This window comes from Esox lucius, chromosome 15 (assembly GCF_011004845.1).
Source record: "Esox lucius isolate fEsoLuc1 chromosome 15, fEsoLuc1.pri, whole genome shotgun sequence".
Lineage (NCBI taxonomy): Eukaryota > Metazoa > Chordata > Actinopteri > Esociformes > Esocidae > Esox > Esox lucius.
The window spans coordinates 15,306,931-15,328,208 of NC_047583.1; the positions used below are offsets into that span (position 1 = coordinate 15,306,931).

At 41.3% G+C, this 21,278-nt stretch overlaps 1 protein-coding gene across 2 annotated transcripts in view; it reads right to left on the minus strand.

Annotated features, from left to right (window-relative positions):
• msh4 (mutS homolog 4) overlaps nt 1-16,618 on the minus strand; it is an 18,587-nt gene extending 1,969 nt beyond the window's left edge. Inside the window, exons 1-20 of one of the 2 annotated variants that reach the window (XM_034297296.1) lie at nt 16,260-16,618; nt 15,883-16,041; nt 15,637-15,803; nt 15,381-15,491; nt 15,161-15,276; nt 14,882-15,055; nt 14,597-14,769; nt 14,431-14,498; nt 13,855-13,929; nt 12,459-12,523; nt 12,192-12,361; nt 11,921-12,057; nt 11,699-11,802; nt 11,363-11,487; nt 10,512-10,712; nt 10,263-10,381; nt 10,041-10,169; nt 9,704-9,878; nt 9,524-9,612; nt 8,736-9,401 (exon numbers count right to left, since the gene is read on the minus strand). In XM_034297296.1, coding sequence (XP_034153187.1) covers nt 9,204-9,401; nt 9,524-9,612; nt 9,704-9,878; nt 10,041-10,169; nt 10,263-10,381; nt 10,512-10,712; nt 11,363-11,487; nt 11,699-11,802; nt 11,921-12,057; nt 12,192-12,361; nt 12,459-12,523; nt 13,855-13,929; nt 14,431-14,498; nt 14,597-14,769; nt 14,882-15,055; nt 15,161-15,276; nt 15,381-15,491; nt 15,637-15,803; nt 15,883-16,041; nt 16,260-16,509 — 2,805 coding nt within the window. In that variant the 5' untranslated portion in view covers nt 16,510-16,618 and the 3' untranslated portion in view covers nt 8,736-9,203. Of the gene's footprint in view, nt 1-8,735; nt 9,402-9,523; nt 9,613-9,703; nt 9,879-10,040; nt 10,170-10,262; nt 10,382-10,511; nt 10,713-11,362; nt 11,488-11,698; nt 11,803-11,920; nt 12,058-12,191; nt 12,362-12,458; nt 12,524-13,854; nt 13,930-14,430; nt 14,499-14,596; nt 14,770-14,881; nt 15,056-15,160; nt 15,277-15,380; nt 15,492-15,636; nt 15,804-15,882; nt 16,066-16,259 lie in introns of those variants that run through there. The other variant, XM_034297297.1, reaches the window with a different exon arrangement.
• Between the last annotated feature and the right edge of the window lie 4,660 nt (nt 16,619-21,278).

Genomic DNA, 21,278 nt, shown 5'->3' on the forward strand with positions numbered 1-21,278 from the left:
GGGATGGTGTTAGCCAGCCGATGAGCAGTACTTTGTTTTCGCTAGACGTAGCCATTGGCATTCAGGCCCGAAATGTCGAATTTGGTCTCAGACCAACTAATATTTTTCCTCAAGGTCAGAGTGTTTCAGGCAGCATGTCATATTCCATTAACTCCATAGTGGGTTCCATCTAACAGTCCACCATGAAGGCCTGATTGATGGAATGCGGCAGAGTTTTTGTCCTTCTAATATTTTTCCATTTTCTATTAAATGTAAAACAAATTCTATTGCATTTCCTATTATTGTAAAATATGTTTTCGGTTAGTCATGGAATGGGGTAAAGTGTGTAGATTGATAGGAAAAGAAACAATCATGTATAAATTAAGATTATACCACATCAATGTAGAAAGCGATGGGGTCTGCATAATTTCCAAAGGAAGAGTTAAGACTAGCAACCAAATTAAACGTTGACCCACAGCTAGTCCAATCGACTGAATTTTCAAAGACTGTCATAGAGTGTAGCATGTTAACAAAGCCACTGCAGTTAAAAATGTGACAATAGGTTCATACAGGCATTTCCTAATCCGCATTTGATTAAAATACATCCTTTGACCACCAACGTCACCACTTAGGTGCCAAACACGTGACACTTGTTTACACTAACTGGCGGGAAGTTCCACCTCTGGCGCTTTTCCACTGCATGGTACCGGCTCAACTCAACACGATTTTGGAAATTTTCAATTAAGGGTGTACTCACTTTTGTTCCCAGTGGTGTAGACACATTAATGGCTGTGTGTTGTGTTATTTTGAGGGGACAGCAAATTTACACTGTTATACAAGCTGTACACACACTACTTTACATTGTAGCAAAGTGTAAACTCAGTGTTGTCACATGAAAAGATACTCAAATATTTACAAAAATGTGAAAGGTGTACTGACTTTTGTGAGATACTGTATGTAAGAGAGAGTAATTGAGAAAACTTAACAGAGTAAAAGCTAGCTACACTCATTTTATAAGATTCTTGGACAGGTTCAAAAGTCTTTATTCACTGTATCCAAAGAAGTTGTTCCTTCTATTGCCATCGCTATTGGAATTGGGAGAATTCAATAAAGCTTCCAGACATTTTCAACCACAAAATTGTTGTCCAGATCACAGTCTTAACACGTACGACTGAGAACAGCTTCCGAGTGCATTCAGTAAGTGGACTTCTGATTTAAATAAATAACACTTGTAAAGCATACTTGAACAAAATTTGTATGGCTACATTGACTTGTAGTTTAGTAGGACTGGAACTTGTGACTGAGCACCAACAGTATAGAAAGGATTGGGCATACACGCTACAATGGTTTTCTGTGTAATTTAATAGTTTGGTTCTGAGAACTTTGGTTGTATGTCGTGTAGTCCTGCCATTGCTTGTGTGATTGTGCAAAATGTCTGAGGGAAAATAATGCTTGGCTGAGGAAGCAGTGCTTGTGAGGGGAACTGGTAAGCAAACCTGTCAATGCCCTCCCACTCAGTGTTTATATTCGTGTCAGCAATAGTACAGGATTCAGCTGTGTCTAGCACCATCAGATTTATGCTGGACCTCTTAGGTAGGCCTTAATTTGGAGTAAGCAGATTACCCATGATAATACATTAAGAATAACTTTCCACTGCAGCGCTTCTCAGGGCCTGAAGTACCAGGGCTGGTTTAATCTAGGCCTTTGAAACCTCCCCCATAATTTCTCATCTTAACACACACACAGGTTTGTACAGCTACCCTCATGTGGACCAGAAAATAGAAAGGGTCCCAATGAGTCACATTTCTTCTGGTTTTACTATACTCATGGGGACATTTGGTCCCCATGAGTTTAGTAAGACCTAACACACACACACACACACACACACACACACACACACACACACACACACACACACACACACTTTTTCAAAGACAACACCTCAAGAATAAAATACATATTATTTGAGTTCATCCTATGGACTGTATATAACCAGGGTCAATGCTCAATTCACAGCACATATGATTAATACAACTTCTAAGCCACCTTTCTATAGTAGGCAGTATAGAGATGTCACGTAATACTCGCCAAGACAGAGACAACCATTGTACTACCATGTGGGGAAATTATAACCTCATAATGGCTAAGATAATGCAGACAGAGTCTAAGTCTACACTCCTATTTCTGCAAAAATAAAATAACGGCTCAGTGTTTTGGCCAGGTATCTTTGTTGAGTAAGATTTGTTTATTGGGAAGTGAGCTTTGTTATCACACAATTTGAAAGTCTTTCTTCCATAGCAGCATAAAACCTAATGGTAGTAAAAGCAGCTAGATGCGTTTCAGGAAAAAGAACAAAATGCACCAGTGTGGCTAAATAACAGCAGGGTGTCATGTAGGACAATGTACTCAATAGGACAATTCTTGTTGTGAATGCAAGGTCACACAGTCAGGAAAAAGAAAACATGACATAGATTGGGGCAAAAGCAAACTCAGATTGGGCTGGAACACTAACCCTTTCAGCACGAAACAACAGCAGCCACTCAAAATGACTTCACCATCCTGCAAATGGTTGTGATATTTCTGGTATGGTCTCATAAGCAGAACTAAACACTAAGCAGTGTGGACAGGAAGGGAAGGGGTGGGGTGAGTCATATCATGCCTTCTTGCTTTCAGCCCAGACTATGCCAAAGACTGGAAGGTGCAAAAGTTTCTCACTGCAGCAGGAGCCATGTCCCAGCATGGAAATTAGTCCGGACGACAAAGCCCTCTCGGGCCATTAGCTCCCCGGAATCCAGCCACTTGGCTATCTGGACCTCCTGCTTTGGCAGGGAACGCACTCACAGCCTCGCATCAGGAACCCCTAAATAACTGAATCAACCAAGATTGAGAGGCAATACAACCAGTCTTTCGTGAAACACTACACATGTTATTTGTTAACACCATACTTGTTTCGATGTACCTCAGCTAGTTTCAGTATGACATTTTAGTCGGTACTATGAAGGGCCTATGTTCTAAACACATCGGAAGTCTCCAAAAATTGTGTACTTTTACAGTGGCTTTTGGAAATATTCAGACCCCTTCACTTCCTCCACATTTTGTTGTGTAATGGACTACATTCAAAATCGATTCAATATTTGCCATGATCCTACAAATTGAGCTAATATGCATCCTGCTTTCTTTGATCATCATTGAGATGTTTTCATCAGAGTCCATCTGTGGAAAATTCAATAGGTTGGACATGATTTAGAAGGGCAAATGCAAATCTAACTATTAGGCTTGAATCCCAAGTGTTACACTGGCATTTTTTAGATTGCTGCTCTAAAAAAAAAAAAAAAAATGCAGACTGCCTCAGCCCTAGACCCTTTCTCAGCTGTCTTCGATCAGTTTGAGTCTGTATCACTTTCATTATTAACAAAGGTAGTTCGTAGCATGCGCCCCACAAATTGTCCCCTGGATTCCATTCCCTCTCGTCTCTTAAAATATGTTTTTGATACAGTTGGGCCCAGTATTCTTATTCTGATTAATACTTGCCTTATTTCTGGGTGTGTTCCAGCCTCTTTTAAACATGCTGTAGTACAGCCTCTTATAAAAATAAAAAAAACCTGGATCCTAATGTTCTTTCAAATTGTAGGCCCATCTCTAAGCTACCTTTTCTTGCTAAAGTACTAAAAAGAGTAGTTCTTAACCAATTTAATGTTTTAATGAAACCTTGATATCCAGAAAAAGTTTCAGTCTGACTTCAAACTACATCATAGTACTGAAACAGCACTCCTAAGAGTTAATGATCTTCTTGAAACTGTTGACTCAGGGAGCCCTGCTATTCTGGTGCTTCTGGATCTATCTGCTGCGTTTATAGAATTCTCTTGAAATGCCTTGAACAGTCCATTGGCATCAAATGAACTGTCCTGAAATGGTTCGAGTCATACCTGACAGATAAGAGTTTTTTTAGTCCACCTAGCTGAACTTTCATCGACTACGGCACCTCTCACTTGTGGGGTCCCCAAAGCTCCGTTTTAGGCCCAATCATTATATATGTTGCCCTTGGAGTAAATTTTTAACAAACACAATATCTCCTTTCATTGCTTTGCCGATGATGTACAGATGTTGGCGCTAAACTTTCTTACGATTCTTGTGTGTGGACTAGGTAAATTGCTGGGTGATCCTCTCGGTACCCCTAGGCCTTCTAGCCTCTTATAGTAGACTGTTTGTTAAGAATCTCTGTGTTATCTTTGACAGCGCCTTCAAGTTCAATAAGCAAATTAGTCTAGTAGTGAAATCTAGCTTCTTTCAGCTAAGACTTTTGGCAAAGTTAAGGTCTAGCTTTCTCAGAGGGATTTTGAGATAGTTATCCATGCATTTATTACATCTCGGCTGGATTAATGTAATTCCTTGTACTTGGGGGGTAGATCAAAAAACCCTGAATAAGCTCCAGCTAGTACAAAATGCTTTGCATCACTGAAAATTGTGTTCATTAGTTATCATTGGCTGCTGAAATCATTTACAGGTTTATAAATGACAGCTGCTCACGTCATTTGCAGGTTTATAAATCACAGTTTATTTCTTTCATTTGCTTTTTGAAAATCCACCACTGGTGGTCATAATATCACAGGTTATGTTCCCGCGGGTAAATCTTATTTCTATGCGGGTGTTCACGATTGCAAATGTACATTCACGTGCCAGGGGGTTTCTGCAACATTTTGACAATGATGGTTGTGGAATAAATCAGACTACTGCAGATTTAGTTTATGCGTGAAAAGCTACGGATATCTTAATTTTTATTTACAACAATGTCAATACCCTTTGAGTAATTGCCATTTATTTTTCCACAATGTTTTGAAGCAATTAAAAACACGAATAAAACAAATAACAGAACAGGCTTAAGCATTATTAGATTTTGGGTTATGTTCAGATAAAAAGCCCAATCATATTGAAGTAAAAAGAAATGGTTTAGAAACCCATTTCCAAAGGCACTGTAGCCTACACAACCCATAAGGTAAAATGCAAATTCCGTTTGTAGCCAGCTATGTAAAGTCTAAAATTGACTGCTCCCGCAAAAGGTGTTCCGTTGGTTATAGGCTATTCCTATTTGTTTTCCAATGCCTCTTAATATGAAAGTAATCAAAGTAATCAGATTACGTTGATGAGTTTGAGTAATCAAAAAGTTACATTACTGATTACAAATGTGGACAGGTAACTTGTAACAGATTACATTTAAAAAGTAACCTACCCAACCATGAACACAAGGTAACATTCATCCCCTGGCTAATACCATCCCTTCAGTGAAGCATGGTGGTGGGAGCATCATGCTATGGGTATGCTTCTCAGCAATAGGGACTGGGAGACTAATCAGGATTAAGAGAAGGATGAACAGACCAAAAATACAGAGGTCTTTGAAGAAAACATGATCTAGACCGGGGTGAAGATTCATCTTTCAGCACAACAACTATCCAAATCACAGAGCCAAGACAACAGAGGAGAGGATTTGAGAGAAATCCAAGACTGTCTTTGAGTGCCCCAGCCAAAGCCGGACTGGAACCTCACTTAAATCTGTGGGGATATTTGAAGATCACAGTTCACTGATATTTTCCATCTACTCTGACACAGCTTGAAGGTCTACAGAAAAGGGAGAAACTGCCAAGTCCAGATGTGAAAGGATGTGGTCACTGCCAAAGGCACTTCTATAAAGTTCTGAATAAAGGGTCTGAAAATGTATGCCCAAAAGATTGTATTTATTTTATAATAATATAATTTACATATTCAGTCTATAACAAAATGTGGAGAAAGTATTCCGACCCCTTGACTTTCTGAAGCCACTCTGGGTAGATTTGACCCAAAACAACTTGCGTTCAAAAAAAGGTATGTCATTGCTAAACAAGGTATGATAGTGATTCTAGTTACAGCTTCTGCACATATAAACAAAATATCATGTTCACCCCGAGAAGGGAGTTTAAACAATTATTTTGTTAACGCAAAAGTCCCAGACTGCATCTTTAATAGGGCCACCTGAAAACAACTATCCATCACATCCCTCAGTATCCAGGTTAAGCCATAAGGTTTAGATCAGCGTGGGTGTGTTCAGTATCCCATAATGCTCCTCTCAGGAGCCAGAGGTTGATAAGGTATCTAAGCAGCCAGCCCCTTAGGTCCACATAAATAGATCCGCCCCTCAAGGCATAACTGGAATAAGACTTACAACAGAAGGCTTCCATTTAAACACACAACAATCAAGTTGAGGACAGGGAGTTTTTAACCTTTACAACTAAATATTTTACCTAACCTTTATGCCTAACCTAAACTTAATTATATCCCTCACCCTAAACTTAAACCCAAGTCAGATAAAGCTTCTTGTTAAAGTGAAGACCAACAAACTGTCCTCACTTCGCATGATTTTCCCTTGTTTTACCATCGCAGTGACAGCGCGCGCACACACACTTCAAAACAAATTAGTTATCAATCAGAAAGATAACCTCTAATGTCTTATACTCAATTTCAAACATAGCATTCTTCAGAGGCCTCTATGGGTGGTACAGGTGTTTTTTTATTTTAATGCATTTCATTGGTACATTTTCAAATGCTATTAATCACTATGGATGTTAATATACTATGTACATGTACAAATAAATATTCCAGGTGTCTGCTTATGTAAATCTATAAATGGTGTCCTTTACTGAGGGTGCGGGAGCGGAGAATTTGGGGCATCTCCTGATTTCCTACATCCTCTGGACATGTTAAAGAGTCTCAAAACTCAAGCCTCAAAACCCTAAACCGTGAAAAGCGTGGTGACAATTTGGTTAATACATGAGTGTAACACAAACAGCATCTTGATCAATAGAGTAGGAAAGACTGGTGTAATAAAAGTATATTGCCTAAGCTACTACAAAAATACTCATACAGCTCCAACATATGGAGAACATTTTCCTGCGTCATGCGATACATTTCGTAAATGTCCCCTGTTAACAAATCATTCAAGTAATAAACAACAGAGCACTAGAGGGACTTTACACAGTTAAAAGGTTATAGATGATAAGCGGTAAACATGTTCAGTACACTTGTGTGGTTAAATTGAAACCTCAGGATCACTAATTCTTTTCAACAGCAAGAGGCTTTGGTTGGAAAAGGCACAGTAACCTAAATCGCAGTGGAGACCCTTCGATATAATCAAATAAATCGAAATGACTTTAGCTAAATCTGACTGGTTCATTTGAAAACCGTCCCCTCCGAATGGAAGTCTAATGCTACATAGTGTGTAATGGCGTACAATTATCAGCAGGTTAGCTAATTAAACTCAGATGAACTTGCTAGTTATTTCCTTACACCTAAAATGGTGTACGAAGACGGATATGTACCTTTCTCAAGAACAGGCTAGTCTGTTCAAAGGAAACAACTATTGTATAACCTAGCCCAAAGTTAATCAGTTTCATTCCGAGGCGATACTATGGTACATATAGACTAATCAACACTAGCCTCGAGCGTTCCAACATGACTCATGTGGCCTTGCACATAAGTCAGCTAACTAGCCATTGTTCCGATATTATCCTAATAACTATAATGCGACTGTATTATCTAGCTAGCTAAAGTACGCTTGACTAACAACGTACAACCTAATGGATTGAAACAACATTGTTATTCTGCTATGAGTACGAACCGGCTAGAAACAGAAACCGTGCTAACAAATACGTTTTATAACTAACCCAAGGTAGACCCCCAGCTGTTGTTTCCAGTGGCTTGCTAGTGAAGCCGAATAGGCGGAACCTTTGAGATGGGCAAAGCCAAGCACGACCTAGCCATATATCATTAGCGAGTTCTAGCATTTATTAACATGCCTGTGCAGCACAATAACTGAATTTGCTCTGTACTCCTGAACAACGCACATTCAAATTTACTTTGGCATTCCAGGATAATACTACACTCATTCAATTATATTAGTCGTAATGTACTTTGGGGAACTGTTATAGAGATTGCACCTATGAAGTCGAGCGAACACCGGCCCAGTTGCATTTTGCACTACACGACCGAGCCCTCTCATCGTGGTGGTGGTGGGGGGTGTCGGACGGATGCTTCAGATTTATACATCCGGTGGGCCATCTAGCTCCTCCTTGTAAAATCTTTGGTGCTAATGTCATTCTTCGACTAGGAGCGCACATGTTAGCGGTGTCTAGCGAGTAGCATGTTAGCTAGCCAACAATTCCGGCTTTTACGATGACGCCTGCCTCACTCAAACGGAGTAGGCCATCTTTTTGGCTAAGCGTTTAGGTAGTTAGGTTGCTGTCAACGTAAAGTTAGCGTGATTCTGTAGCTAGTTTACAATAAATTAGGTGATAAGGTTATCCAGGTAGCTTTCAATTTACTCCCCATCTGTGTAAGTGTACTGCGAATTGACATTTGTGAGAAGGCTTGACACTCACTCTACTATATACATCTCCAGATACACATTACATGTTATTTTTAAACATTTGAAACAAAGTAAATCAGGGTTTATTTCGTATAAAAAAAACGTCCAAAAACCGCTAACGTTGGCTTCGTTATAAAAATCAATCTTCTTTATAGCACCTGAGACTAATCTCGACAAAAGGCCTCCTCGCCTTTTAACTGACCCAGCCCCCCTTCTCTTCTGAAATCTCTGACCCACTCTTGCGTCCTGATTTTCCGGCAGTGCCTTGGGCCGGCAAGTGCCAGGCCTAGATAACGGTCTCAGCTACGCAATACCTTGACAAAAGTAAAGAACGACTGATGTATGCCAAACGCGGCGTACATACCTGAAGTGTTTTAATGCTGCAGTTCCTGAAATGCTGAAATGTAACGGCGAATTCCCCGGAGCAGCTCCAACCCAAGCCTCCAACGCTGGCGGTCTGTCTTGTGTTTCGGTTTCGCGGGGGCGGGTCGGTCTGTCTCAGCTGGTTTCCACACACAGCGTACAATTCAAAGGGAGGGGACTGTAGAAGGCAGGGCCTCTTGCTCTGATAGGGGTTTTGAATCTACATGGGTGTTTACATTTGGGTCCTTGTTCCTTTTCCAACTCCAAATGAAGTTAATAAACGCGACAATTTTGTCAAATAAAACATTCATATTTGTGTTACTAAAAAATAAACATTGAAATAAACCTCTAATCCATTGAACATACAATTTATAATTATTTAAAAACCAAACACCATCACTTAAGTCCTCAAAACGCCTCCCCTCTCATAATAAGCCAATTCAACCCCTTTGACATCCTCTTGTAGGAATCATTCTTTCTCTGTCTCTATGGACACAGGCTCTCCTGCGACCTGCAGCTCTGCTTCATATTGTGTTTTCAGACTCTTCAGATAGATGCGCAGACTGTCAGGGTCCAGTCTGGAGTTCCTGGCTGTCTGCAGGAGACGTGTGGCCAGGTGGTACACTGCTTTCTGACGCTGTGTTTCCGGATCGCTGTGGTTGCTTGCCTGATACGGCCAGGACGGAGGAAGACAACAGGTTGACAGACCAGCAGGGACCATAGAAAAAGATTGAATGTAAATGAGATCCAAATAATAATCAAACATAGGGAAACACTGGGAAAGCATACCAAGTGCTGTTGGCTGACTTTGAAAGCAATAGCCTTTGCTTCTTGGATTATGGTGAGTGGTAGTGCAGTCATCTCTGCCGCCCTCAGACCTGTAAATTGAACATTACAGTTAATGCTGTATTATTTAGGTGAATTATTTAAATTGGACAATGTTAAGAGTGCACAATTGTATTCCCTTACCATAGTTTCTTTCCTCAGAGCTTCCACGGCTTAGCAGGAAGGTGTAGACAACACACTCTGTACCTGTGTCACTGGAGCGGGTGTGCTGAACCTCCATGTGTTGGTTTTCCACATTGGGGTACAATGTCTCCAGTTCACAGAGCTCCAGAAAGTGTGTTGCAAACAAAGTGAATGCCTGGGACCAGCAGGAACAAAGAGCTGAGCAAACATTTTATCTTACAACTGCTTGTGATGTGAGCACACAATGAAAAGCCTCCATGATTCATACACAACAATTAAATTAATCTATTGCTTCTGACAGGAGAGTGGCACTGTTCTGATTGGACACACTGCTTACCCTGAGGCTAAGGAGGAATTCACAGACAGAATGGCAGATGCCAACGCCCTCCTCAGCACTGGTGCCACGCCCAAGCTCATCTATGATGATGAGAGACCGCTCACTCACATTATGAGTTATGTATGAGACCTACAGACAGACATACAATAATTAGATTTGAGATTTTAAAAATCCACATCTTAGAACTGCAGAGCTGCCAGAATGTATTTAAAATAAATGTACCTCCTTCATTTCCAACATGAAGGTTGAGGAGTTCGTTTCAAAATCGTCATCCACACCGATTCGGGTGAAAATCTGGTCAGCGATGCGGAAGGAGGCATACTCAGCAGGCACAAAGGAGCCTAGGAAAGGAGACTCATATGAATTACACATTAATAGCTTGTGTAGAACAGTAACAACACTGACACATTGAAAATTACTTTATTTCAGATTATATAACCACACTTTAAGGTTTCTGATTTCTCCACCCACCTATCTGAGCCATTATCTGGCACAGTGCCACCTGTTTGAGGTAAGTAGATTTGCCACTCATGTTGGGCCCAGTGATGATAACAAAGTTGCTGCCTTCAGAGATGTAGCAGTTGTTGGACACAGGCTGCTGGCCAGCGATGCGCTCCAGTATGGGATGACGGCCCTGCTTGATGGCCAGGGTATCTGTGAACTCAGGACGCACTGCAAGCACAAAGCATGGAAACTAATACTTTAGAAATGTGTAATTACATAATCATTATTTTATAATATAATTCAAATTTTTCATTTGGATCGAATTGCTGTGGATGAAATTATAACATTTTGTCAGTTTGTTATTATATAAAACACTTGACGAGAGAATTCTAAACACAATATTACTTGGTATTTCAGAGACTGGTCTGGTGAAATACAGTAACAGTTACATAACCAGGGCAATCAGAGTGAGCGATGACTGAACTGAGACTGAAACGGCAAACAGCACGTGCACCTCCAGAGATCCTTTCAGACAGCTGGGGGCCTGGGCTACTGCCCAGACAACTGAAGCTAGCATGGAAGCCAACGTTAGACAAAGGGGCACAGCAGCCTTTATGTCATTCAGAGAGGCATCTGCTGCTGTGGACACATTGTATTCAATCATGCTGCTATGACAAGCTGCTATTTAAAAAGCATAAGTGGGTGGAAGTTTCTTCAGATACTGGAAAGACCCAGAGAGATGTCAAACCATTCCAGGGATAGTTTAATCCTGCCTGAATTATATGGCTAGCATGTCTACAAATGTGAGATCTGCAACAGAAATGACTGGTGAAAACTGAATAATTCATTCCCTTTCTTCATTGTCCTTATTGACTTACCATAGTCTGAGAGGGTGCATGCATTGGCTAGTGACAGCAGCATGTCAAGCATGGACACAGCGTCAGACAGCTTGTAAAGGCAGTGAATATGCTCATGAACTGTACTTAGCAGCTGACACACAACCCTGGAAGACAGGTGGCCACAGGACATGATTTACACCTTCACAACAAACCAAATAGCCCCATCTACTGGGTAAACAGTAATCCCCCAGGTTTATTGTATGGCACATGATAATTACAGATATAAAGGGTAGGTCTGCCAATCAGATTTTCCTAGACGTATTATTAACTGAAAATGTAGCCTGATCATGAGGCTCTTTGTGTGCTCCTCCTCACACGTAGGACATGTGGAATATTTCTCTGAGGGCCTCATCACAGCGATCATTCATCTTCATCAGGTCTGCTGTGGTGAAGCTGTAGTTGTTCTTTTGCTTCGTCACCTGTGAAGAGAGTCATTAGAAAAGCCAACCTGAAAACAAAATAATTCTGACAATTGTAAGGCAGAACCTAACGCAATTCTGAAAGGTCAAGGAGTTACTAATAGAGGTAATCTATTACCTTGATGAAGTCAGCTGGGAGCTTCCCATCGGGTAAAGCCACACCCTCCAGTTTCATCTGGATGAAGAAACCTCGAGCGGTGCTAAAGCTGGTGCGCAAAGGCAAGGCATACTTCTCCCCCATCTGGTCAACCAGCCCTGTACAACAGCAAGGTTCCTTTGTCGTGGATTTTCAAATTGAGGATTCCTACATTATATTTTTTGTTAAAGGATGCATCAGATGCGATGAATAGTCATGTGATATTTGGAAACATTCAACATTCAGCGAGCACCGGCAATGTCATCCACAATCTCAGTGTAGGCTCGCCGGGAAATGTCCAGGAACTCGTTGATGTTGGGGCGCACCGCGTAGCATTTCTGTGTGCGCATGTTAAGGCTCCCCTTCAAGTAATTTGTGTCATCATTAATTACTGTTTTGATCTGCTTTAGAATCTTGTCAAACCTGAGGAGAAACCAACATCATCCATGCAATGTTCTACATAATGATTGAAAACCAACACATTAAGCAGAAATATAATGCTCAGAACATCAAGTCCTACCTGTTGTCTTCCAGGGAGCTGCTGTAAGCCTTCAGAAGGGCAGTGCAACAGTTCTTCAGCACCATCTGTTTACACAGTACTAGTTATAAAATGGTCCATGGAAAAACCAAAGTAATTAATGCAAATACGCTGCTCAAAAAAATTAAGGGAACAGAATAATCACAGTATAACACAGTAAATTAAACTTCAGGGATATCAATCTGTACAGTTAAGAAACATAAGTGATTGTGAATCAATGTCACCTGTTCACAGTCTCAAGAGCATGGAGGAGATACCAGGAGACGGGCTGTTACACAAGGAGTGCTGGACAGGACGGTAGAAGGGCATCAACCCAGCAGCAGGACCGGTATCTGCTCCTTTGTGAGAGGAGGAACAGGAGGAGCACTGCCAGAGCCTCCAGCGGCTAATGGTGTGCATGTTTCTGACCAAACTGTCAGAAACGGAGACTCCATGAGGGTGGCATGAGGGCCCGACGTCCTCTAGTGGGACCTGTGCTCACAGCCAAACACTGTATAGCTCGACTGGCATTGACCAGAGAACACCAGAATTGGTAGGTCCGCCATTGGCGCCCCGTTCTCTTCACAGATGAGAGCAGGTTCACACTGAGCACGACACACATGAAAGAGTCTGGAGACGCTGTGGTGAACGTTACGCTGCCTTCAACATCATCCAGCATGACTGGTTTAGTGGTGGGTCAGTGATGGTTGCACAGACCTCCATGTTCCAGCCAACAGTACCCTCACTGCTGTTAGGTACCGGGATGAAATCTTCTGACTCATCGTCAGACCTTACGCTGGTGCAGTGGGCCCTGGGTTCCTCCTGGTGCAGGACAATGCCGGCCTCATGTGGCCAGAGTTTGTAGGCAGTTCCTGGATGACCAAGGCATTAATGCCATTGACTGGCCCTCACGTTCCCCAGACCTGAATCCAAATGAGAAACTCTGGGAAGTGATGTATCAGTGCATCCGACGCTGCCAAGTAGCATCACAGACTGTCCAGGAGCTCACGGATACCCTGATCCAGGTCTGGGAGGAGATCCCCCAGGACATCATCCGCCGTCTCATCAGGAGCATGCCCAGATGTTGTCAGGGTGTTAACAGGCATGTGGGGGCCATACACACTACATTATGCAACATTACGAGTTGCCTTGATGAAATTCACGCAAGTTGGAACTGCCTGTGATTTCAAGTGTTTACTCTGATTTGAATCCAGCCCTCAATCGGTTGGTGATTTTGGTTTCCATTGACTGTTATGTAATTTTGTTCTCAACGAATTACACAATGTACAGTAAAGACTTTGATCTTTAATATATTTCGTTCATCGAGACCCGATGTGTGATTTACGAGTTCCCTTAATTTGTTTGAGCTGTGTATAATGGAAGAACATCGAGCACTTACCCTGAGCGGTGGTATCAACTCCAACGTATGCTTTAGCTGAATTACATGTGTAATCTTTGACTCTGCAACTTGAACCTAGATTGAAAAGGAATTCAATCACCGTTTCCCCCAAACAATTTTGTCCAATTTGCACTTCTGGCCTTGCCTTATTGCAGCCACTCCAGGCAGACTCGGGAGAGTCAAAGACTGGCACAGGTGTCCTCCGAAGCACATCTCACTAAGCTGTTCTGGTTCTTATCACAATGCTTGCTCATTCAGCAAGTAATCACCAGCACTTACGCACTTGGAAGAAAACTAATTCACTGGCCAATCACCGCAATTGAGCTTGCAGGCACCCCACCTACTATAAGAAGTCACTGGAGCAACCCTGGTCCAACATCAAGCCCACCAAACCAGGATGGTGCGGAGTCAATTATCACAGCCAAATGCATGGCCCCTAAGCCTTGTAATTACACTGCTTTCCCATAATTTTGGCTCTGACAACTCTTACTTACAGGAAGAAAACCATACAATTTAAGTGAGCAACAAAGTAACTTATATAGAGCATACAAATCAAAAACATTATAAAATAATTACCGTTTCCTGCTTGGGAATCTGAACAAGAACAGAGAGTAGTTGGTCTATGTCCAGAAAATGTCCAATGGCTGTGAACACAGTAAAAAAAGAAATATACAGTACAAACTCACTAATCTGTAAAGAAAAGTCAATCAACAGTGAAAATAAGAGTTAGTATCTTTCTAACCATTCTTTAAGCCAAAGAAGAGCTCCTCGTCCTGTAACAGCTCTTGAATGGTGTCCAGACGCATGTTTATTGTATCAAAATCCAACAGGGGCTCTAGAATATTCGAGCGCAGCCTCCTTTCTCCACCAGGGGTTTTGGTGTAGTTCAGCACCCCTAGCAGAGTATGTTCACTCCTGTGGACACACATATACACTCACATGACATTGCATACCATCTGATGTAGTGTCAACAGTTCAAATATTGATAAATGAGACTGTCTGTCCTACTTCTGCCAGTCCCTCCCACCTGTGGTCCCTGTTGTTGACAACCAGCTCCAGGTTAGTAGCAGACGCTGAGTCAATCATGGCAGTCTGCTCGCTCCCTCTGAAGATCACTTTCAGTGACTTGGGTGCATAGACGGAGTTCTGAATGAACTCAATGTATTTCAGCAAAGCTGCCGCCGCTGCCAGGCAATAGTATCTAAGGGTGAACACTGCAGTTTATCGGAAAGGTTGTTCTGCCCGTGTGGTAATCATATGAAGTGAAATACTATCATTGTTACACTCTCCAAGCCCAGTCACATACTTAACTTGCACCTCCATGATAACAGTGCTGTACTCTGGTGCACACAGCTGCTGGATGTACTCCAGTCCTTTCCTCTCATTGAAGTATTTCCTCTGGATTGCAGTGAAACCAACTGACTGAAAAATGGCGACGGTAATGCAACAAATAGCACATATTAAGGCATTACAAACATAACAGTCTAAGTTTCACAGAATAAAGGCAGGCCACCTTGAGTTCACACCTGAAAGTTTTCTGTGATGAGGCTGTAGAGCTTAGTCCCTTTGCCTTTCTCACTGGCAGTGTCAGGCATAAGTATCTCCAGTGGCACCAAGATGTGAAGCTTAGTGATAACCTGAAAGTATGTTATCAAAAAAAGCTTTGCAGTACTTTTAGTACAGACTGAGACCCTTTCATGTTGGCTGCATGGAGGTGGTTTGCTAATATATTGTTCTGAAATACTAAAAGAAAAGAAATGTCAGCCTGTTTTCATGTTATACCTTGGCATAGGTCCCAGTGTCTGCAAATTGAGACAGGACCATTTCTGGGCACTTCAGGTTGATACTGGCCATGCCAATCTCTCCCCTGGCCAAACCACGCCCTTCTACCACTGCTACAATCACAGAAGCAGCAGTGGCTGTGGTCACAGAGGAGCTACCAGTGGCCACTGCAGGGAGGGAGAACCAGAACTATGAAACTATTGAACTATGGAAAACCACTCAGCTGTGTTTGGCCTAAGGCTTTACCAGAGTGTTCTATAAGTGGTGTCCGGGAAGGGTGTTTGGCTGCAGCACCAAATGAGCCTGGGGTCCTCCTGAATCTGGGTGTCCCACCAAATGAGGAAGCACTGGAGGGTGGTATAGATGAACTTGTCCTGCCCCCTCTAATGCTGTGATTTACTTGACCTGAGTCAAAGAATGGGTCAAGTACATCAATTTGTAAACTAGATCTCAATCTAAATAATCCTGACTATATGAGAAAAGGTGTTCACCTTAGTTAATTTCGAGTTAAGGCCAATACAGAATTTACCTTGTCCAACAATGTCCATTATAAGAACGGTTAATGTAATTTAACCAGCTAGTTTTCTCTAACGTTTGCTAGTAGAAGCAAGATTGGGTTTTACCTCTTCTAAGAAGGCCTGCAAAACGATCCGTACTTGCAGGAAAAAAATGATTTGAGCTTGTGTTAGCATTATCCGACCCTGGGGACGGCAGGGAAGATGTTAATCCAGGACTTCTTTGTTTGCCTCCATAATCCAAAGGTGACAGCACCGAGCTTCTTCCAGAATTGGAGTTGTCGTCAGGTGTGACTTCCTCTGTGCTACTTCGAAGCATTTCAGAATTTTGATGGTGATTCGGCACACACATGTTCATAAATTATAATGACATTTAGTTACAGTCGTGAAGAAAGTAGGTTTAGACTTCAGTTCGCATCTACCTCAACCATTATTTATATATTTCCCGCCACATCTAGAACAGTAAGTGTGCGCGAGTCTTAGTAGATCTGCTATCTAGCAGAGCCGGCCATTACGAGATACCAGTGTTTCCTACTCCGATACACTGGAGCGGCGGTATGCTGCTAAATCTACCACCACGTTAAAAAAAAAAATGTTTTGGCTGAAAATATATTTTTGGTGAAAGTTGGGAGCGAAGTGAAACGAGCCATGCATTTGTCTCTACATTTCTTTGCGATTATTTGCTTAAAACGTTATGACATATCCACCAGGGGCGCAAATCTGATAGCAAGTTAGAAGGGGACAATTACATAAAAATTCCTCAAGAGCATATTTTTGAGGGGAACACCAAAAGTAGTGCTGTAATAATGTTTTAGTTTTTTTGCTACTGTAGCTCTGCAAATTCAGCTACTGTGTGTGAACCCTACCAACATAAAACAAATTGACTGAATTTAACCCCATGTTAGCTACGCGCATTGAGTGCCTTTCAGAAGGTAAACTACACACACTGCACTGCAAGCTTCTCATTGACTCGAATTCAAAAAGCTGCAAAAGCTGATTGATGTTACTGTAGCTGGCTAGCAAACATCAGCTAACTGCTAGCTAACATAACGAGTGACCTGTCATTCAATGCAGAGAAAATGAAGGCTGGTGACGGTTAGAAATGTTTTTATTGTATTTAGAGCTAGAAGTAAATAAATGTCTAACATATCCTTTGTTTGAACTACTTACTGAAAGTCAACCACCAACGACAGACTGTCAGATTCTCAAAAAAAAACTTCGGCGGAACTTATGGCGTGCTATTTTCAGGGTACAATGGTTTGGGACATGCTGATCTTTTATACTACTCTGGCATACTATATAATATGCAATTATGCGATTTACCCCGAAATTGAACATCCGTTCAAATTAGCCACAAAATACCATTGTTTAATGCAGTGACTCCTGCCTCTAACTTCAAAAATATATTTTTTAAACAATGAAACGACTTGTTCCTCCTCTGGGCAACATCAACAGCTCCAGTCCCTTAACGTTGTAGGCTTGCTACATAGGTAGACAGGCTATCGTGCATGGACCTACGTTTGAGTGGACGCACGTGAAATAAGCCCCAACAGTATGTTGACTCAACAACCTAGCCTGGATATATTTGCCTAATAATTGTTTATATGTGAGCACCTTTTCATTTCGGATAAGAAAGTTAGTAGCTAGCCAATTGGTTAACCAGCCCAATGGCACTGTGTAGCTGAGCTAGCTACCTTTATAGCAAGGAGGACACCAGGAAAAGGCTATGGTAAATTGTTTTGTGCCTTGTAACAGTTAAATAACTAGTTATATTGTCTGTCTGTTTAGGAGGTCCAGGTGACCTAAACGGGTGGCTGGAGTGGAGGAGAGTGGTGACAGACAGCAGTGGAAGTAATTTTCACATACCACATGTATCTCATCCTCACTGAGTTTATCAATAACAGATGATACAAGTTGGATGTGCTCTCTCAACCACCTCTATGTCTAGCCCAGTAGTTAAAGTCAAAAGTGATATACAAGCAGCATGGTTGAGTTAACATCTATTACATTTATATTTATTCATATACATCCCCAATGACAAGTTTCTTTAAGGGTGTTGGTGATCTATAGCATGGCCTGAAATAAATTATTTTGGGAGGGGAAAAACACCACTTCTTTATTTTATTATTTGCTCCATACCAGACATTGTGCATCTGTTTTGTATTCAAACTCTCAGAAAACTATTAGACGTGAGTGGGACAGCTAAATAATGCCATTGCTATTTACAGGCAAACCCAGCATACAGTGGGGAGAACAAGTATTTGATACACTGCCGATTTTGCAGGTTTTCCTACTTGCAAAGCATGTAGATGTCTGTAATTTTAATCATAGGTACACTTCAACTGCGAGAGACAGAATCTAAAACAGAAATCTGAAAATCACATTGTATGATTTTTAAATAATTAATTTGCATTTTATTGCATTACATAAGTCCTACCAACCAATAAGAATTCCGGCTCTCACAGACCTGTTATTTTTTTCTTTAAGAAGCCCGCCTGTTCTCCACTCATTACCTGTATTAACTGCACCTGCTTGAAGTCGTTACCTGTATAAAAGACACCTGTCCACACACTCAATCAAACAGATGCCAACCTCTCCACAATGGCCAAGACCAGAGAGCCGTGTAAGGACATCAGGGATACAATTGTAGACCTGCACAAGGCTGGGATGGGCTACAGGACAATAGGCAAGCAGCTTGGTGAGAAGGCAACAACTGTTGGCGCAATTATTAGAAAATGGAAGAAGTTCAAGATGACGGTCAATCTCCCTCGGTCTGGGGCTCCATTCAAGATCTCACCTCGTGGGGTATCATTGATCATGAGGAAGGTGAGGGATCAGCCCAGAACTACACAGCAGTACCTGGTCAATGACCTGAAGAGAGCTGGGACCACAGTCTCAAAGAAAACCATTAGTAACAATCCCAGCTGCAATGTGTGCAAACCTGGTCAAGAACTACAGGAAACGTATGATCTCTGTAATGGCAAACAAAGGTTTCTGTACCAAATATCAAGTTCTGCTTTTCTGATGTATCAAATACTTATTTCATGCAATACAATGCAAATTAATTACTTAAATCACAGGTGTCGAACCGGTTCCACAAAGGGCAGAGTGTCTGCAGGTTTTTTTTTCCTATAAATTGGTTCTTAGTTCATACCTACACAACCAGGTGAGGGTAGAAACTAACCAATCAGTGACCTAATTAACCAATCAAGTACAAGGAGAGAGCAAAAACCTGCAGACACTCTGCCCTCCGTGGAACCGGTTTGACACCTCTGACTTAAATAATACAATGTGATTTTTCTGGATTTTATTTTATTCTGTCATTCACAATTGAAGAGTACCTATGATAAAAATTACTTCTACATGCTTTGTAAGTGGGAAACACTGCCAATTTTGCAGGTTATCAAATACTTGTTCTCCCCACTGTATTCTCAATCAGTTGCCTTCCTGTATTTGAGATGCTGCTGGACAAGCTGCCCTCCATCAGCCAGGTGAAGATGCGCTGGTATGTGAAGAAGCGAGGACTAGATTTGCAACAAAATGGCGAAAATAAATGTTTTCCCTGAGACCCCTTTTTCAAATTACTACCTTCAGAGAGGGATTGTATGAATGCATACTTTGGTTTAGGATTGAGTTGTTTCCTGATTCATCACCCTGTCAAAGTGTGAACTAGTTTTGATGGACAGCAAATGGACATCTGTTCCTGTGTTAAGTCATTCAACTACTCAAAATGACTAATTGTGCTATATACTGTTCATTTGAACAGTGAAACTGTATTATTTTTACATTGACCCGCTGTTTTAGGTTTCCACTTCCATTGTACCCTTTTAAAATAATTTGTTATTTTCATCACATGGCTGTGGAAAAACTCAGCAGCAGGAGGAACTTTGTTTCCAAAATTATGGATAATATATTTCTAACTGTATTGATGAGGAAGGGGTGGGCAGAATGATCTATTATCACTGAACTGTCGAATGGACAGTCCCTTTTGTTACAATCCCCTAGTAACACGTTCAATAAGGTTTGCTGCAAATATACTTTACAGATTTCTTCTGCTCTTAAGGTTCTTCTCAAATAGCCTTTCCTGGTTAAATACATAAGTGTTGGAAACTATTATTGAGGAAGCCTATTTGAACACTTTGTAGCCTTTTCCTTGAACACAAGAACTGTGTTTGTTACCTGTAGGAAAGTCTCAATCATAGATCTCCAGGTATACTGTAGGAATAACCTTGTGTGAATGTAACAATAATAATGAGTTTTAGTGAAACCTTTAAAGATTGGTTTCCATGACATGTCAAATCAATCAACTAATAAAGCACTTATTTCAAGACTCAATATATGCCCATGTTTTGTAAGCTGTTTTACCACAGATTTACTTGGCTAATGTTGTCTGCTGTGTCTCTTAAATTGGTATAATTTAAATTAACGCATACTGGCCATACTGCATAGCTATGTTTACATTATGATTTTGGGTTAGTTCTGCTCCACGGTTAACAAGCTAAATTATAAAACGCTGTCATTTGTATGTATCAGCTTTCTAGACAGCTTCATCTTAGCCTGTTAAATATCTAACGGTGCACGAGATGATTTTTCAGTGAATATAATCGACACGTCTTATACATTTGATAAAGCAACTTCATAGTATGCATAGAGTAACAAATAAACGACTAGCAATTTGTATCAGAAAGCACGATTGAGTGCATATTTGTTACTCGCAGAAACCCAAATTAAGTTCAATATACAATAGCAGGTCTATTAAAGTAACAAGCCTACAGTGTAAACGAACTGGAGCTGTTGATGTTGCACAGTCTGGTTGACCAATGGAGATGCATTTCCTCTCTTAAACCCGCCCACCGTGACGCAAAAAAAGGAATCGAGAGCAAAATCCAGGGTCACATATGAGATTCAATAAGTTAGTTGTATAAAGCCTATCAGGATATGACACCTCCAGCCACTGGGTCGTTCGTCCACTTTGGTGGAGCCAGACTGAATGGACACTCAACCCCTATTTTTTGAGTTCTCTCTACATAACGTTGCCTCAATTATCGGCAACGACATAAAATAATTGTTTGCCTGACTGGCCATAGTGTTTGTGCTCGTAATAGCTAAAAAGCACTATGGTTTTCT